The 19,876-nt window shown below is 44.9% G+C and overlaps 1 protein-coding gene across 9 annotated transcripts in view; it reads right to left on the bottom strand.

The window, feature by feature from the left end:
• The window catches only part of LOC306787691 (RNA-binding protein Musashi homolog 2), a 218,196-nt gene that overhangs the window by 129,608 nt on the left and 68,712 nt on the right, over nucleotides 1-19,876 (bottom strand). For all 9 annotated transcript variants that reach the window (XM_079282911.1, XM_079282912.1, XM_079282910.1 and 6 more), the window contains exon 6: nucleotides 19,039-19,131. In XM_079282911.1, coding sequence (XP_079139037.1) covers nucleotides 19,039-19,131 — 93 coding nt within the window. The remainder of the gene's footprint in view (nucleotides 1-19,038; nucleotides 19,132-19,876) is intronic.

The following is a 19,876-nucleotide window of genomic DNA, read 5'->3' as shown; positions in this document are numbered from 1 at the left end:
GAATCGCTCAATTCCTCCTCCTAAGTGAGTCTAACGACGAGGATTATCACAAACAAAAATACCTTTAACTAATTCATACTCGAGTGGCAAAACAGCACCCGACTTCATTTGGACCAGGACAGCAGCACTGGTGACGGCGCTTCACACCTGTGACTGTTTAAATAGATAGATCCTTCAATTCAGTCTATTTTAATTGTATTCATATCGCCCATCAGACTTCTATATTCGAATAAAAGACAGTCGATTTTTGGGTACATCAGGTAGAGTGTAAATGTGGAGGCAACCTTGCCGTCAATTCAAAGTGTTCTATATATAATACAACACTATTAAAACAATAGTCTAAATCCTAATTATGCAAACAATTGCCATTACCGTTTTAGCGATAATGGGGCAGCCGTGGTCCGAACTACAATTCCACAAAAACTAAGTTAAAGAGTTCATTTTAATCCTTTCTTGAGCCAACTCAAGGAAGGGGGGAAAACAACAGGCACAAGCACAGCGATTCACAACAAAGTTAATCAGGCTTGCCTGAAAACAACTGAAGCTTCAGCGAATGTCTAATTGGATTAAAGCAAAACAGAGGATAATGTTGTGTGTGCGGTTGTTGTGATGGCTTGACCTCTAATGGCTTTTTAGTGTCTTTCTTTTAATTTCCTTCAGCTCCTCAATCAGACTACGACTAATGACTGCTGGCACATCAGACACATGGCGGCCGGGCCGTTTTTCTAGAGAGTGACTTGTAAGTTAAAACCGAGGAAGAATTGGTCAAGATCATTGGGAAGGGAGGCGAAGCAGCTCTCACAAACCAGCGACCGGCTTGACCCCGCTCGCTCCTCCGGGGGACATTTAACCCACTCCTGCGGTGACCTTTCCAGGCAAGAAGCTCTGAAGCCACTTCAGAGGTTTGTCTGGCAACGCACCTGCCGGGACAGCTGATGGCACATTTCGAACAAGACACGGAAGCACCTCGGTGCTTGTCGAGGGCAGTTAGAGAGCGGCTTACGGCTCCCTTCGGCTGATGCTAATCCCAACTGCGCCGTCTTCTTCAGACTGTATATAAGAAGTGGACAAAGCCCCGGGGGGGCGTCACCCATTGGTTTGTGGACTACAGCTTTGAAGCCTCGAGTTCGGCAGTCTGTCAGTCGCCATCTTGTTGTTTTTGCTGCAACCAGGGCTGCGGTCGAAGACTCCAAAAATAACCTCCTGACGTCGATTCCGAACCACTTATCCTTGACTTCGATGGAAGACATCATGGGGTCAAGGAAAAGTGTGAAGGAGGGTTCATGAGTTAGGAAAAGACAACGTGGTGTTTAGAGAACCAGACTCCGCTAAGCTACGTAATTATGTTGTTTCACTCGTGGTGTGAAGGAGACAAACCGGAGCTCCTTCCTTCCTGCTGCTGTCACATTTAACGATCAACACTGCTTCAGGAGAAACTGATAATTCACTCGTGTATTATCAATGAAACTGTTCAATATCAAAATGTTTTGACTTATTTCTTACATGTTCCGAGTAAACTAATACATATAACATGAAACGAAGGATTGTCACGTCTATTCATATTCATCAACCTGCATCCCATTACTTTATGACTGTATGAGTACAATTGTTCAACCTGTGGAAGATAAACATGTCGTTTGTTGTCATGGACGGCCGAATGGTGCGTCACTTTAAATGGTGCCGCCGCAAGGAATTGTGGGGCGGAATTATCTAGTTTCCTTTTCGTAAAGGACGGACCAGTGTTTCCTCTGCTAAAGAAGCTAATAAAGGAAGCATTGACGCACCTTTCCTTAGCATTTAGAGGAGTCCAGCAGCTCTCATCGTGGCGGCCTCTTAGATACTTCCGGTCATTTCACTCGGTTAGAACCTGCCTCAGCAAAAAGGACTATTCCACCGCAGCCCAGAAATGCCACGAGAGGGTGGAGCTAAGGCAACCAACCGCTGAATAAGACATTTGTAGGCAACCAAAATGTTACAATTAACTTAAATGAACTGAAAACAGTGTGAAAGGGTTAAAACGCCGTGGCAGCAGCCAATCACAAGGTAGCCCCGCCCTGCTTTATCTTCTATTTTACTCAAATCAAGACCATCATTTACTAATTGAACATCGTATTGTGATGAGGAAGACTTGAAACTAGCAACTGGGAACATACAATCATGTTTACAATGTTTACTGAGGTAAAACAAAAATCAAGTGAGAAGTTTCTCATAGACTGCTATATCATCAACCAGAGGAGTCGCCCTCTGCTGGCCATTAGAAAGATTGCCGCCTGGTGACACTCCATTACAAAAAGTAAACATTGGAGGTGATTTGTTGTCCAATGCTCAATACATTAGACATTACTCGTGAGGGGAATTCACTGCATTTATCTCAGATTAAGTCACAAAAAAAAATTTATTAAAATCAAGGTGGCAGGAAATGTGCTGTCTCTGAACAACAAGGCAGAACCCCTCCTGAGCCAATCAGGAGCAAATATATATTTTGTTTTGAGTGCCAATTATAGCGCACCATCAGGCCAATCATTGAATTATTTTGAACGCTGTGGCAAGATGCACAATGTTACCATGTTGCGTGAAATTAACTGAGCAAATGGACAGGGACCGATCCATAGTCCTGTTATCACGGGGTCATAACTGGTGCTGCCGTGATTATTCTATTGTGTCTCATTTCACTATTTTTACACACACACACACACACAGCTGCCAAATTGACTGAGCTGACACGACCTCTGTAAAAATGCCTCTATATTTACTGTAAGTGTTTCAAGATCAATTCAGTGTGTGTGTGTGTGTGTGTGTGTGTGTGTGTGTGTGTGTGTGTGTGTGTGTGTTCGTTTGTAGGTCAGCCTTTTAAGCACTGCCTATCATCCGAGAGGCTGTGAGCCATCAATGACTAATGTGTCAGTCTGTCACAGTCAAGGACCTACCATATGGCGCCAGTGCCCCCCCACTTAAACTAATGGGTGGGCTGGGAGACACAGCACAGCTAACTAACCACACTCACAGCGCCGCAGTCGGGATGCAAATGTTAATTGTTTTTATTTATTTTTCTATAAATTATATTGGCCATATTAGCAATGCATAATTTATTAGACCATGAAAGCTTATAGAAAAACAAAACATGCTTTTCCAGCACAACCTTAAATAAGGCACTTGAATTATTAATAAACTAAATACGAGTAAATGAATAAGAGCACTGAGCGCACACTGGGAAGTGTATTCCTGGTTGATCAGAGGTCTTAAGGGTGATGAACTGATCATCGGCGAATCATTAATACAGCTAGTCTGTAGTCCTCGTGCATACTAAGAGCGAGGCAGTGTGCCGCGCCAATTAGAGCAGACTCAGACTGTTGAGGGCGGCCCAGAGGCGAAAGCGGGGCTGCGGCCACCTCTCCCAGGAAGCCCTCCAATTACCACCCAGCAGGTGCAGTGTCTGGTTGACTCATGAGGACGCGTGACGCACACGAGGAAGCTCATAGATCTCAGCCACTCCATCCGTCTTTGTGGCAGTCTCGAGTCCCCCCCCCCCCCGTGACTTTTAATCCAATACTTTTCCATCACCTCTTTTTATCATCCTTCCTCAATGTGGTCCTTCCAAATTGAAAGTAATTCCAAAGATATCGACCAAGCGGAGTAGAGGGGAGGTTGTTTGTTTTTTTGCCGTTCAACTCGGTGTCTTCTTTGTATGCGAGGGGGGGGGGGGGGCTGGGGGAGCTGATGTGACCTGACCTTGCCACCACATGGTGACTACTGTGACGACCCTACCTGCGTTCCTGCTGATGAGACCCCGGCCATGACGGTCCATCAGCGTCCCTCCCTGTTAGGAGGCACGACAGTGTTCCCCCCCCCCTTAAATCTATCCAAAGTCACTTTCAGAGTCTGTATTTCACAATCAGCTAGCAAGGAGAAGTGTCACAGGTTGAGGTAATATAGAGGTAATATAGCAGTGGCAGTTCAGCTGGAGCGTGAGAGAGTGAGGTTAAGGACTGGCTAATAATGATAGTTCACAACAACAACAAAAATGTTTGTTGTAAGCGGGTTTTTTTGGAAGGGTTAAACAGAAGATATCCATATTTTTCCTTTATCTCTACATGACAGGGGTTCACTGTTCATCCACGGTCTTACGTATTTTGGAAATAGCCGACTCTGCTTCCTTAGTTGATTCTTACGGCAGTAAATGCGTTTTCATATTACACAAGTATCAAACCGCTGTATCTCTAAAAGTCATTTGTGATGCTTTCAGCCACATTATTCACTGTTACATCATATTGTGCATATGTGCAGTGATGCCTGCTCAGCGGGCAACGTAGACGGAAGTGCAGCGCTGTGGGTCCAGACCTCGCTTTCAGTGATCAATGAAGGGAAATGAAAAGCCCACTGTGTCTGTCAATAGAATAGTCGCAAACATGATTTTTTTTTCCCCATGGTGAATAACTGTGCCCCTTGTGCCTGGTCCACACCTTCTAAAAGATTACCGTTGACGCTAGCAGCCATGTCCAATGCACTCGCCAAACCCCCCCCCCCCCCCCAGCCGATGGAACCTGCGGCTCATGAAGCTGTTCCACTGACAAGGCCCTGGCGCCATTCGAGCCCAGCAGAAGCAAGTGTGTCAGCCATGCAAAATGGAGAACAGATGTGGTGTATGGGCAGAGTAATATAGTCTTAGGCTGCCTCCACTGCACCTGATGATATGGAGCCAATAGGGGCATTTGTCAAATGCAATCAGGTGTGATGGAAGGAAGAGATAGAGCGGGGGATAGAGAGGGAGGGAGTGGGGGAGTGAACAGCTTGCGCCTTGCCAAACTCTCTTCGGAGCCTCAGCTGTGAGGGGGCAAAAGACCAAAACATGAGCCCAGGTCTGCTCTGGAAGGAGTGTATCACTTACAACAAACCTTAATCACACGGGAGAGAGAATTAAAAAAATAAATCACAAGAACAAACTGTGCATGATTTACACTGCATGCTGAAATGCTAGACTCCAAAAAAAGAAAAAAGAAAACGCAACTCAAATGCACAAATTTTCTAAAATGCCACGAGGTCAGATTTTAATCAAAGGTAAGAGACACTCGGCTCTTCATCTCTGCGTGAACTATGGAGCTATCTCCTTTCTGCTGCTCTTTTCTAAGCCTATAAAAAGGTCCACAAGGTCGGAATAAAGGCCAGCGCAGTCCCTGGAGTGGGGCACTTGAATGGAAAGTCTGAATCTGATTTACAGTTTGGCCACATGTGCAAGCTGCCGATGACTAGGCAGCCAGCCACAGAGTGGGAGAGAGGAGTGTGTCTGCGAGGCGGCAGGTAGTAATGAATGCTGGCCCCATCTCAAGATTCTGAGGACGAAAATTGTGTGGATATACAATATATATATATATATATACAGACATAATCACATTAATGGTACACGGTGTGTGAGGAAACAGATTGTTGGATATGATATCTACTTCAACACCTTGTAAGAGAGATTTTGTATCAAATCCGCCTCAACTTGCTTACAATTTTGATCCGTGTCAGTGACATGCGTTGCAAATCCAAAACTCCCCTCGTACTGAAGTTTCCCTCCTTTATGGAAAAGGAAAATTGCTTCTCTTTTGCATGTGTTGCATCCTCAAACCAGATGGCAATGTGGCAATTTAGTTAAATGATTCCTAATTTAAAAAATGGGAACGGCAAAATATGCAATAAACCAGATCTTTCTCTTTCTTTATTTCTATTCTTTATTTGCTAAAGCTAAACATTAAACCAACATACGAACATAATCCTGATGCATGTGCCATTTCGCTAATTCAAATCTGTCGCACCGTGGCAAGGAACTCACGCTGTGTAAATACCACTCGCTCTCTAAATCACATGAGCTGCCATTACGTGTTCATGTGCATTCTTCTTATAGAGTACGCACTGCCGAAGAAGAAGGCAGACGATCGGCCAAGATAAAAGCAAAAGGTTAGTCACAACGAGGGTAAAACGACATATAAAGAGGCATGAACCGACTTCATGATTTCAAGATACAGACAATACTAAATCTTTCAAATCGTGAAAAAAAAGATCCTTATAAAAATGTTATATAATGTCTCTTTTTGAAAAAGATTTTGTTGTCAGATCTTTGAAACACGAACATATTAATATCAGTACCTGCATTAAAGTCCAGTATCACCGAGCTCTACTGAGCTGATATATCGTACTAAAGTGCATCTAGAGATTACCACACGGCTGAATAACACTGGTCATAATTCAGTGAGCCGGTAAGTAACACAACACTGTGCATCTCCGGTGTGTTCTGCCATGTCTGCTCCAACATGTGCATTCTAGGTGTGCACAGAAGCACATTGGCATCAGCACAACCTACACCGGCGCACAGCTGTAGCTCGGCTGGCAGGACAAAGACAATCAGGGAACACTGCCACGTCTGGACTTTGCAATCGGACCGGCTTAGACGCTGTCCCAGTGCTCCTGAGACTAGAAACACACACACACACTTTAAATAGGCAAACTAAGGCAGCAAAGATACACTGTAAAACTGTGATAACGATAGGTCTGGAGAATGAATTCCGCGCGTCTCATTTTTCTTTTCTTGTTTTTCCAGTGAAGTCCAGTGTGTGCTCCACGTGCCTATTAAGACGTGCCCGGCTGTCAGCGCGTCACCTCTATTCACAGTACCACTTCCACGTTAAACAAGGTTTCAAGCCAAAGCAGCCGCTTTGACGAGCAGATGGCCAAAGTGACATTTGCTACCGGAGTCTGTTTCTGGTCTACATGAGCAACGCACACACCCAAATCAAACGTGCGCGCGCACGCACACAATATTTGCACGAATGCCCCGTGCCAATTCCGAGCGTGTGCGAAAACAAAGTCAATCAAACTGACGTCATGAAAATGCCGTGTTCATAGTTCAGCATATGGTCACCGAGCAGCAATATTGAGAGCCGGTTAACGGGGAACACGGGTGTAATGGCAGCTCCTATTTCCTGTTAGTCTTACTTATTTTCAATGAAAGTAACTTTTTTTTTGTTTTACACACACACACACACACACAGATATATATATCCACTCATTCACACGCCGAGCTGGCAGCTGGAGGAGTTGTTGGCAGATGCTTCGATGCAATCAACTCGTCACTTGAGCATGACACCGCCTGTCCATTTTGTGGTCACCTCGTATCACATTCAAATGAAATTCAAAGCCGTTTCCAATCCCCCCCCCCTTTCCATCCCAACATGGTACTCACAGCTAACACAAACCACCTCCTTTATATGACATAGTGGAGGACTGAAAGATGTGCTTCCAGGTTAAACACATGAGCTGCATTTTTGAGGGCATGTGATTGTCTTTCTGCGCTGACCAAGGGACAATTTGGGGGGGGGGGGGGGGGGTAAAGCACAGACAAAATGTTAAGTGACAGTAATTTGGTCGAGCCAATTCAATAGAGTTTTAATGAAATACAATTTCTGCTTGGGCAATACTCCCACCGTCTGAGTGTCGGTGAGAGGGAACATTTACATATTCCTGTCTGTCATAAACACATCCGACACAGCTGGTTTCACCCAAACCACTAGAGGGAGAAATACGCTGTGCTTGTGAGTCAGATACTCATATATATACATATATATATATATATATATATATATGGAGAGGTTAATTTTTCAATCAGAATTAAAACGTATTTTCAGTTGTGACACAAGCATTTTCAGGCAATATTTTTGTGGGTAATTCGTCTTTAAAAGGGGGGACGAGTGCTCCTCGGTGGCGTTTACATTGTGTGTTCAGCTGGAAGAGACCGATGCTGGGCTGGCAGCGGGCTTATCAAAAACAAGTTGAGGCAACGCTCCAGGCGAGATGGGAAGAAGGATAAAAATCCATGCTTCTGCTCAACTAACCATCAAAACCTAATTACCTGTGGATAGGACTTATGGGCCACATGTCGGGTTCAAAGTGTCCTGGTCAGGAAGTGGCTTGGGAGGGAGCTTTGAGTGTGAGTGTGTGTGTGCCTGGTCAATGTGTCCGTGACAAAGGATTACGCTGACAGACGAGACTTGGTGCCAGATCTTGGCTCTGTGCCATTAGTTCAATCAAGCAGATTTATTTCGCTTTTAGACAATTCGACCAGAACCCTGAGATACCACTTCAGAAAATAGGCTCAAGATTATTCATGGCATGGCGGCTAAGACAGGGATGTGTTGTGGCTCTCCGGCACCGCGTCCGCTCGCTACTCCTACTACTACTACTACTCATCCCTTTTCTTAGGCGTGAGCTCAGTGTTTAGAAAGCGCACGGCGACAACGGGCGGCGTAGGAATCGGGAGTAAATCAAAACCGTAACGACCGCCGCGTAGACGCACGTGTGTGTGAATTAGCCTCAGCATAAACACAGCCACAAGACGCGCCACTCTGATGGCGACCTCAACCTCGGCCCATAACCCAAAGTGCTTTCTGTTTTAACAACCAGAGAAATGTCTCGCGTAATTACGGATCAGCCCTTTTTTCTGCCACTGAGAACCACTGATGAGTGCTGCTGACGTTACGTTAAGTGGATCTTTGAATAATCGCACGATTTTATATTCCACCAGTTTACATTTTCTTTATGATACACGGAGACATGTGTTGTTGTTATTTCCATATAGCTCTTGTTGGGGATTTAAGGTTTAACATTGTTTCGTACCGTTAAACAAATATAGTATTATTAGCATCATTAGTCCATGTTGATTATTATCTTATTATTTCATTTGACCATTTCTAGTTTCCACCAGTTTTACTTCAAATGAGATTCTTGGGACAGACGGAAATAAAAAAAGAATGCCTTTGATTGAGTAAGAACGCGAGCACTCTTACCTAAAGTGTGGTCGATCACCGACGTAAACCTTTGCGCAGTCATTACACTGTCAAACATGAAACACGGTGATTATGTTGTGCCCCAGGTAGCTCCCCTTTAAGTTGCTCACTGCCATACAGTTGCCTCAAGGGAAAAATGAGCTTTTGTTGAGCGTGACATACAGTATGTTCCCTTCAATCACCGGAAAAAAGGCTTTGAAAAGAAACCGCAAGAGAGCTTTCACTTTGCTGCTCAAAACTCATGATCAGATAATGATCAGAACAGACCAAAGTCCTGCCCCGTAGATACACAGTAGCCTATACAGTACGTCAGGGGAAAAGTTATATAAAAGTAATTATGTTGGTTCTGATCATACTGTATTTAAAGATGTACATACAGTCTGTTTCCGACAATCGTAACAAAAAAAACCTCCACAATAAATGCTAGAGACCAAAATACAAGTTTGAACTACATTTCCAAATTGCATTGTGTAATGTTTCAGCCACTTTCTGAGTCTTTGGTCGTTTCCAGTGCCTGCGGATCCAATGAGGACTTTGATTAGCTCCATTAACTAAACACACATGCAAATAGGCCTGTAAGTGAGACTCATTTTAAACTCTGACCAATAATGTCGGGCACACAATCAGTGGTCAATTTACATCAGAGTAAATGTCCCTTGCAATGCTCTGCAAACAGTGTGCGAGCGGTTTTTCGGCCTTTTCGCTCTCCGTGAAGTACAGGACACGAGGAGCGAGCGCTGCACTGTGTGTGCGTGTTGCTGTTGTAAATTAACTGATGATTTGGCACCCGCAGTGTGTAAACCCTTGCATTGCATTGACCTGCCAAAGCAACGCAACGAATGACTTGCTCCACATCGTAACAAAACACATTAACCAGAATTTATAAAGGCTGTATCAGCCATTTTTAACCACCGTCACTTTGATCCAGACATAAATATCTATCCATCGATACGAACTATGAGAGAGCATGCAATTACACATTGTACGGACATTCATGGTCACCAGAGGATGCATCGATATGACTTTAGAGATCCTCTTCACAGAGACTTTTTCTCTATCGCTACCATTGATTGACATTTCTGGATTAGGGGTTAAAAGAAAAAATCTTGGCAACCAACGAAGGGATTGCCACAAAATTTGGCACAGATAGTTCCCGGATGATGAAACGACTTTCGTGATCCCCCGACTTTGTGTCCAGCAATGTATCACAATGTCAATATGTCCACAACAGCGTGTTCCCACTGTGAACACGCTGTTGATAGAAAGATGGCGCCCTGGACGGCTGCGTCAACTTTGTTGCAGGGAAGCTTAAGACCGGAGATGTTTTCCATTGGCAACGGCCGCTTCTGTAATTGTTGTGGATTTGATAATAAGTCACTTGAAAGATGTTAGCATGCGGGCATTAGCATTTAGCGAAAGGCGCAGGTGTACCTAAGCAAAGCCTCACAGAGCTGCTTAACACAAAATGACAGCTGCCAAAATAAGCCAGGTTTAAAATGAAAGAGACAAGAAACGGAACAACAAAGAGCAGCATAAGAGATCAGACACGAGAACAGGTCGGAGAAAAGAAACAACCTGGAACCACTGCATTCATAGCTTTTGCTGAAACTACACTTTTTCATTGCAATTACCCCGTTTTGTTTGGCCTACTTACTCTGCCCCAGCTAAATATCACAGTATGTAATGAGACTGTCACTACCGATGTTGGATATTTTATGTTTTTAACACTTGTGCCGACAGGAAACCTAACGAGCAGTTTCTAACAGCTATATCATCGAAGATAGCGGCTTACTTTCAGCCTTAAAACGTAGACGACCTACGGACACACAGGAGTGAGCGATTCACAAACATGAAACCTTTGAGACTTCACATGAAAACCCCGGCACATTGTGTACATGTCTATGTAAGAGCATTTACCCGGTGATTTCAAGAAGGCTGTGCGATGCGTGGGAGGCACTCATAGCATGAGCTGGAGCTGCCTGTGGACCTGCTCACACTGCAAGTAGGTGGCTGAAGAAGCACAGGCAACCGGCTACTCAGTCATTTTTCAACACTTATACTGAATTCACATCTTGCTATATTAAGAAGAAGAAAGAGAAGTCGGTGTCGTGGGATGACAGTCAATCAAACGTTGAAGGCAAAAGTGTGCTTTTCTGGCTTAGGTTTACCATGAAAGGGCCGTTTCACAAAAGGCAGGTGTATGAAGTGGATGTTATTAAATCAGATTGCTGCTGTATGCGAGGCCATCATTCTGCAGTTTATTATTCCATTTTTACATGTTTATCAAGACTGCAAATCGACAGTCAGTCGAAAAGCTCTTGTTTTGTTTTTCACTAATTGTCTCTAGATTTATTGATGGATCCGTTTTTGCAAGATCCACTGCTGGAGGTGGGCTGAAGTCGTCAACATTTGAAAACAAAATTCAGATAAAAAAAAAAAAGGGGCAATAGTGATTTTTTTTCTATGTGGCTTTAAATGGAATAAGAATGTGAACAAAGCATCGGAGTAGCATTTGAAACCGGAGCATCGGTTGGCGATCGCCTCACTGTTTAGGAATTCGGGATGAATCCGTCAGGAGCGCCGCACAAACACCTTTAACAAGCTGTGCGAATCAGCTCAGATGTGCATACCGCATCGTCATCATTTCAGCTGTGCCTGATCTCCAGGTGGTGCTGAGTCATGGCTCATGCTCACTGGTTCTGGGGTATTTGAGGGAGGGGGGGGGGGGGTGTTGTGGTGCACTAAAAAACATCGCTGTTTAGAGAAATGTCTGATGAGGATGAAAAGGGTTATTTGGGGTTCAAAGGCGCTTTTGCGTCGTTTCGAAAAGCCCATCAGACGACAGCTGAAATTTGACACCATCACTTTGTTTGTCATTTGGCCGGGACACACCGAGACACAAGGTCTGTCACTCAGAGGCCGCCGTCGGCTTCTGTGGACCTCCACTCAAATGGGCCTCGTCCGCACGACACTTAAAACGCGAATTGAGCCGTAGCAAGGAAATATGTTCCATCTATCCATCCATCGTCAGAGAAAAGAGAAAGTTAGGGGACTTTGCATGTCATGGTAATGTTTCCACAAATGATTAAGAAGCGACTTAACCCTATAGCTCCCACCTCCCAGACCAGTTGGTCTTCAACGTATACCAACAGCCTCGGTGCTTATGAGCAAAGTGAGCTCTTTGTATCCTCCTTGCACGCTGCTACGGCAGAGTTTAATTGTGTCCCATTCCAATTCCTCCTTAACGAGGGAAGAGTTCACTAAATAGTTGCCCGTGTTATTTACTGGTAACGACGCTGTTGTGACACCGCAGTTACGAATCAAAACTCATCAATTTCACTGATTAGTACACTAGTTTCTGTAAGTTGCTTTCACATTTGACCCCTTTAGTATAAAATACATTTTGTCACAAAACTTTGAGGCTAACCTAAATTCTACATTTACACTATATATAATCCTTCACTAACTTTGAATGCAATTACAGTATTTACTGTAGTTAAACTGATTAATGAAATGAACAATACATCCATTTTTAAAACTGATCAGAGACCTTGAGAGGCAGAAAAATGGGATTCGTTTGAAGAGACGACATCAAACTTAAAAAAAAAAGAATAAGAAAAACATTCTTCAATATACCACCATATGACTACCATGTGCCAAAAATACAACACACAGACGAGCTCATTCTAAAGGTTCCCTGTGGACTCCCTGTTTTGTTTGCACAGCACAAGTTGCACTTGGGTGAAGCTGTGCACAGTCCTACCGATGGTGTCACACTACTCCACTGACATATAGGTGGCTGTAATGCGCCCACACATGCTGCACCGTGCCAGCAAAAAGGCAAGAGAGAGGAAGACTGCGAGCTGATAGAACATGAATGCTGGATTTAACATGCTTTCAAAAAGCTTTAACGGGGAGGGAAATGCTCTTGACTTGTTTGTTGGACCTCAAGGATGCGCCGTGCCTTTTGATGAGTAACGCTGAATGTAAACATTACTTTTGAGTGCTAACAAGGAAACTTTACGGGGGACCATCTAACTTCATGCTCTCATACGGACATTTTAGAATTATCTTCTTAAATTGGAGCCAATTTCAAGCCGATAAAACATGCTAGAACACGGTTTCCTCGAAGCGTTCCCCTGGACCGTCCGGCCGGGCTTCAACCTTCAGACCCTTTGTTCAATTCCAACATCACAATCTCTGAATCTGGAAATCCTACGGAAGTGTTCTCCCACATGGGATTCCCTAAAGACTAGATTTGCCATTTGCAAGGTTGAGGTGGAGGCGTGAAGGTGGAGGCGTCCACCTCCACACCGGTTTGATGGTGAGACTGCTGCAAATTACTCATGACACTTCCTCTGATGACATTTTTCAACCTCTTTCCTGTTGAATGGCGCCTACACACACACTCACACACTGCCGTCCATCGACCACCAATACCCCTTCCCCAACACACGCATTAATTCCCCCCCCTCCATTTGTGTCACAATAGCGCGGCAGAGATTGCTCCTCCTGCCTTCACCTGATTGACCCTTTGAGCAGGTGCTGGATCTGATCCAATCACAGTCAATCTTCTTTAAGCATTTCATTCTTTAAGCAGAACAGGGGCTCAAAATTCCATCATTCAATGACCCCGATCAGTCGCCGATAACACAATCAAGCGAATCCCGGCTTATCCCCGAGGGAGACATTTCGGGGGAGGGGGGGGGGGGGGGGGGGACATCTGGGAGATGAGACGACGCACCTACAGAAAGGTGTCAATCTCCCCAGATCCACGGCTATGCCGCACAGCGTCTAGCTGCCGTCTGACGGGCATTTGTAAGGATCAGAAATACTCAAAAATCCATCGAATCTTTTGTTAAAGGTCCTATCCTTGAAGTAAGAAATTCAGCAACCCGCCGTAAACACGCTCAGACCCCGCTCTTGTACAAAGACAGACGCGTACAAAAAAAATGATGTGAATAGTATAGCTCAATTCTTCAGTGGCCATTTAAAAGCTACTCTATTGGAAATGTTGCGGGGCCACTGGGCAAATAAAGGTCACGGGGGGGGGGGGGGGGGGGGGATATGAAAGAGTTTGTCTAACTGGCCCTTTCCCTCTGTGTGTCCCCGCAGCGCGGCAGCCGTAACCACATTCATAGCCAATTCATTTATATTGCTCTGCCCTTCTCACTGCCATAGTCTCAGTCGCTAACTACAAGTGACTGCAATGAGATTGAAGCCTCTGGCTAAATCTCCACTGCAAGGCACATGCTCCATCATCGCCGCTCTGATCACTCCTTATAATCACTGGAACCACACTATATCCTCCGCTGATTGGGGCGAGTCGCGGCGGAGAGGAAACAATCACAGAATGTCAGCGGATGACGGACACCGAGATGTTCGGGAGTGGTCACTGCGAGCCGCCATGTAAATGCCATGCAAATGTGCACCTGCACGAGCTCAGGGAGCGGGATGAAGGACTGTGGCCTTCTTGATTAGGTTATTTTCGCTCATCAAAAGTGGGTTTTCCCCCTCTTTTTTCTCTGCGTTAATCATCCGTGTTTGCTATTTCAGACAATGATCAGAGCTCCTCAGAGCTTCCATCGAGTCCAAAGGGCATTCAGTGTGCGCCTTCACTGTTTCCAGTTCAAGACCTGTGGATGTGTCACTGTGGGAGCTTCACTGCATTCTCATCCAAACTGGTTTGAAGAATATGTGTGCCACTGTTGTTGAAGGTCATTAAGGCTGTTGTTGGTGTGTTTTATAGGGAATATCTAAAAAAATCTCCATCGCTGTTCAGGGCCCGAGCACTTTGGAAGGTATGCCAAATGAGTTCATACAGTCTTTACAGACGGTCACGCGGTTATTTCTCTGCCTTTTGCAAAATAAATTCTAAGGGCACGCAAAATGTCAGCCATGGTATTAGATTACCAAAGCCCCAGAACGAATGTCATGCACTAACCAAGGAATCGTGTTTTTCTCTGAAGCTTTTACAATTTCCTCTCATCTGCTTCCTCTCAGTGACCGTATGAGAGAAGTATGCAGACGCTTGGCTGGCCAAAGGGGAAGCACGACGGACGTCAACAGCTCGCTGCTGCTGCTGCTACTGCTGAAGGCTGGTCTTTCCTCTGCAGTACTTTGACAATCATCTCTGTCCATCACGATCTATAACTTTGCATTGTCCTCCAACAGGTCATCACCCCCCCCCCCCTTTGAGGCTACTGTCTCATCCATCTTAGGGCTCCGGGTTCAGCTTTGCTTGTCTAAGTAGTAACCTTGGTGCATCTACCTTTATCCCTCCTGAGCCCAGTGGCAGTGAACTGGTTAAGGTCCATCCTCACCCTCCTCCCATTCAGCTCCACCTCCAGGATCTGGCTCTGGACCAGTGGAGCATGAGAACCAGGACAGCCGGGACATAAAGGGACGATTGTGGCAGCCTAGTGACATGGAAGCAAGTAGCTCTGATTAAACGAAAAGTCAGCTTCGGGCTCGCACTGCAAAGCCAATGGACAGGAGTGCAGAAACGGAGTCAGTGAGTTGTTTCAGCTTAGGCCAATAAGGAGACTATGAGATGCCCTCACATCCTGATTACATTGAACCAATGAGGAAGCATTAGCCACCCGAGCTAATTATGCCTTAAAGTGTCCTTTCATGTCTGGGCAGGGCTGGTACGTCAGATCCAAAATCATAAAGGAACCACCACACCAACTCCTGTCTTTAATCAGGTGCTTGCCTCAGTGGAAGAGCAGTGGTAGGTGTTTTGTGAACAGGTGTTTAATTTATTGGAAAATAAGAGGGCATTTATCACCATAGAAACAGCAATAAATCAAATGCTCGACCAAAATTTTTTTTTTAAATCTGGTATGTGTGGCTGTTGCAGGACTTTCATTAGAAACGAGTTGGCAACACCGTGCTGGGTTTTTCAGTTTGATACTAAAATCTAGCGTACTCTTGCCGGTCTCCCCGATGTTGTCAACGCTAGCTTTAATGCTGCGTTCAAGACAACTTGGAACTCCGGTAGAATCCTGGCAAATCCATCCGTCTGGAAGCGCACATTGCAAATGGCAAAACCATGAACTAGAAGACAACGTTGTAGTTATATTTGCCTGTATTTATTCAAAACAATACATAGTATCATGTAGTAAAACCTGTTCTGCATGTCGCCATGTTATTAGGCAGCTGGTTGCTGGTTGGTCTGCTTGTTATGCAAACCGCAGACAAGGCAGAAAGGTAAATAAAATACTTGCAAATGATACTGCCAAACATAACATTTTCGGATGGAAATGGCAACGAAATGGCAACTTGCAAGGCCTGCATAGGAGAACAAGAAAGGGCTCTCTGAGGGCTAACACGGTCTTCCCTAACAATTTATAGGTTTGCACAACAGCACATAATAGCACAAACAGCCCACAGATTCATTTGACTTTATTGCAAGACCGAAATAGCATCAGCCTCCAGTTAAGAGTCCTTGAATATAAAGGGAGGCCAGGCAGTGCTGATAAGATTGTCTCATTTGGCTCGCAGGGCTAAGGTGCAGTGTGCTGCGTGAGAAAAAGAAAGAAGAAGAAGAAGAAATGCATGGCAGGATGTGGCTACTATTAGGCAGGTAATGGGATCCATCTGAGATGCATTAGAATCAGTCAAACAGAACCGTACTTCAGTTCCGTTCAAATGACTGTCACAAACACTTCCAATGCACACCTTCAGCATGTTCTGTAGGCGACAAAAAAAAAAAAAAAAGAAGCTGTGGAGGAGCTCCTCTGAAGTTGTGCCAGGTCTCGGGCATGTGCTCTTTTCTAATGGTGACGGCTGGGGAAGAGTGGCAGCGAGACTGATGTGCATGAGAGCTGTCAGCCTCTCCCCATAACAAATGCCACCTCTCCCCCATGACAGAATGGAGACAGAAGGGAGGGATGGGGGGGGGGGGGGGTTACAGACAGAACCTGTGACCCAATTGTGGCCACAGCAGCTGTTTCCCCTCCACTGCCTCCCAACCACCGACATCTCTGTGGACCACATCCTGCTAATTGGCCTACGCCGCCTAGCATAGCACACACAATCACACACACATACACAATCACACACGCGCACATAAACACAGTGCTTGTGAAATAATATCAGTGAAACGGCTTGTTCCCAGTGAGGAAGAACATTTGCCGGCGCCTTGAGCTGCAGTTGCGCGATGATTGATAAGTACTTCAAAACACACTTCCCAGAAATATAAATAACTAGCTGCCCCGCGACCACGCCAGCTAATGCCCCACACACACACACACACACACACACACACACACACACACACCCTTGACATGCACACAGGCAGAGAGGCGAACAGGAAGACTGACTGATGACTGACTGACAGACTGACACACACACTGCCACCAAGATTCTTACGGAGGGGAAACTGAATTAATTGGTTTTCCCGTTTGTGGCTAAGTCCTCAGAGGTGTGTGTGTGTGTGTATGTGCATGGCTAGAATGGTAGGTTGCAGTGACAGACAGGTTATTTAATAAATCCTGGGATGTGTAAGGCAGAAAGGAATGATAACACACAAAATGGTAAAGGAAAGAAAAAACAATACTTCCTTTTGCTCTGCATCTCGTCTGCCATAGCCCACAATATCCACTCTGATTTCCCTTCTTCTTGTTTTTGGAAGACACTCAAACCTGCCCGTACACACACGTGCACCCTTAATCATGCACCCACATAAATACACTTAATCGCTGACACACTCACGCATGGCGAGAGCGGTACTGCAGACACATCCACGCATGAACAAGTGGGCCATAAAAGCACACACGGAAACATGCACAAGATCCCGCTCAATCAGTCTGATTTGTTTGTTTCCTCCTAAGCATTTGAGGATTCCTCAAGGAGCGAAAAAACTTTGTATAATCAAGTCAATTATGTCATTCAATCAAGTCGAAAATCATTTCGAGCCCTTTTCTCAGATCCATTGATTGCGAAGTCGTGCTGAATATTTGCGCGCCAAGTTCTATTGTGCAAATAAGCCGCCTGTATTTGGAGCGGGGCGAGACCGGGGCGAGGTCTTTAATGCCACTTCCGCAGATAAAGAGCAAAAAACAAAGTCCTTCACCTTGCTCGCTTTCACTCAAGAATGTGACAGAGGGCTCTGCAGTGGGAGAGCTGCTGGCTTATTGTCTCCAAGCAACACAAAAAAAACAACAACAGCAAAGAAACAGTTTGTTAATTTGCCACTCTCCTTCGGGACGTTGTACATTATGTGCCCGTAGAAAATCCATCCTCGGTGAAATTGTTTAAGCCCAAAGTCAAGAGCTGCTGTTACGCGGGACTAGCCGCCGAAGGTGACCTTGACTGAGGTGGAATACGGCGTGAGGGAAATGGATCTCCACTCAGCGCCCAGGACATTATCTGTGAAATGCTGCCACTGTATCAAACCGCGTCTGTGTGTGTGTGTGTGTGTGTGTGTGTGTGTGTGTGTGTGTGTGTGTGTGTGTGTGTGTGTGTGTGTGTGTGTGTGTGTGTGTGTGTGTGTGCGTGCGTGCGTGCGTGCGTGCGTGCGTGTGTGTATGAGTCTGCGTGTGTGTGTCTGCATGTCCTTGTGTGAAAGCGAGTGTGCACGTGTGCCTCACTCTGCTGGGGGTATCGGTCACGAGAGCGCTGTGCAGACACTGCTGCAGCAGACAGGAACAAACAGCTGAATATGAGCCGGCTGTGTGTTACTTTCAGACCAGAGACTTCCATACCTTTATAAATTATATTTATATTTATATATATATATATATATATATATATATATATATATATATATGTTGTTGTTGTTTTTTGGTCATGGCAGCTTGTTTGCACTGAGAGCAAGATGCATGCTGTTGACCGGGCACGGTGAGCGATGTGAAGCCATCGCCATATCTTCAGTCGTTTGCTCGTCACAATAGAGATTTATTTGTCTCAACTGTCAGGGAGAAGGAGCCAAGCTTGTTGCTGCCGGCTTCTTTTTAAAGCCTCAGATTCCTCGCTGATCGCCCGCGAAGATCACAGCGCCGGCCGTGCGGTCTAACCCATGATGACACCGCCTGAGTGGCAGGGGGCACTGTGCGCTGATTGTGTAATTATCCAATTAGCATATTTCACTCTTAATGATGATACGCCTTTCATTTGGTGGAGCGTCCAACGACGCAGCGAACACGATGCAGGGTAATGATAATAATAATAATAATAATAATAATAATAATAATAATAATGAAAACAGTCTTACCTTCCCAAACTGTTCAAAATACTGCTTCACATCTTCCACTACTGTATTGGCTGACAAGCCACCCACAAATATTTTCTTTGTTCTTGTGACCATCTGGAATAGAAAAAAGAGAGGAGAGGAGGATTAGTGATGAGGCTTCAAACACAGCGAGGGAGCAGCACCTGTGACGGCAAGGACACAAAAGGAGCGAGGAACGCATTGTCGCTAAACAGGAATAAACAGTAATCAAGCCTCATAAACACTCCAGCATTATATAGCAGAGATGGCCAATGCTGAAGGTATCGGCAGGAAGAACAGAAATGCTGTGAGTTTCCCGTCACGATGACATTTCAAACTGGAGCTCTAATCAAAACAGACTGTCGCACAATCACAGACGTCCATTTCGTCCATAAAAAAAGTTGCTGTTCATCTTTGCAAAACTAAAAAAAGAAAAACTGAAATAATATCGGGACTTTAAAAAACAATGAGAGCTGGAAGATGGAATCAGAGTGCATTAAAGCCGCATTTAGTTTTATACAGCGAGAATATTAAGGATTATTACCCACGGCATCAAAAAGGGCACGAACATCTGCTGCAGAGAGCGCGTGCTAAATTTAGGAGGACAATTTCTCAGGGAATTACAGTAATATAACACCAGTGTCAGTCTAAAAATCGCCGAGGAACTACAATGGTTTTTTTTGCACACGACTGAAAATGAACCTGTGCATGTATGTAACGGTTTTCATGCAGCAACATCACATGGACATTTGATTTAAGACCAATTAAACAGTTTTATTTATAAGATCAGATAAACCTTTATTAATTCAGGATTTATTGGTTTCGTATTCTTTACGTCAAA

This window comes from Melanostigma gelatinosum (assembly GCF_949748355.1).
Source record: "Melanostigma gelatinosum genome assembly, chromosome: 14".
In the NCBI taxonomy this organism is placed as follows: Eukaryota; Metazoa; Chordata; class Actinopteri; order Perciformes; family Zoarcidae; genus Melanostigma; species Melanostigma gelatinosum.
The sequence above is the reverse complement of the archived record's forward strand: the minus strand, read 5'-3'. Positions and strand labels throughout refer to the sequence as shown.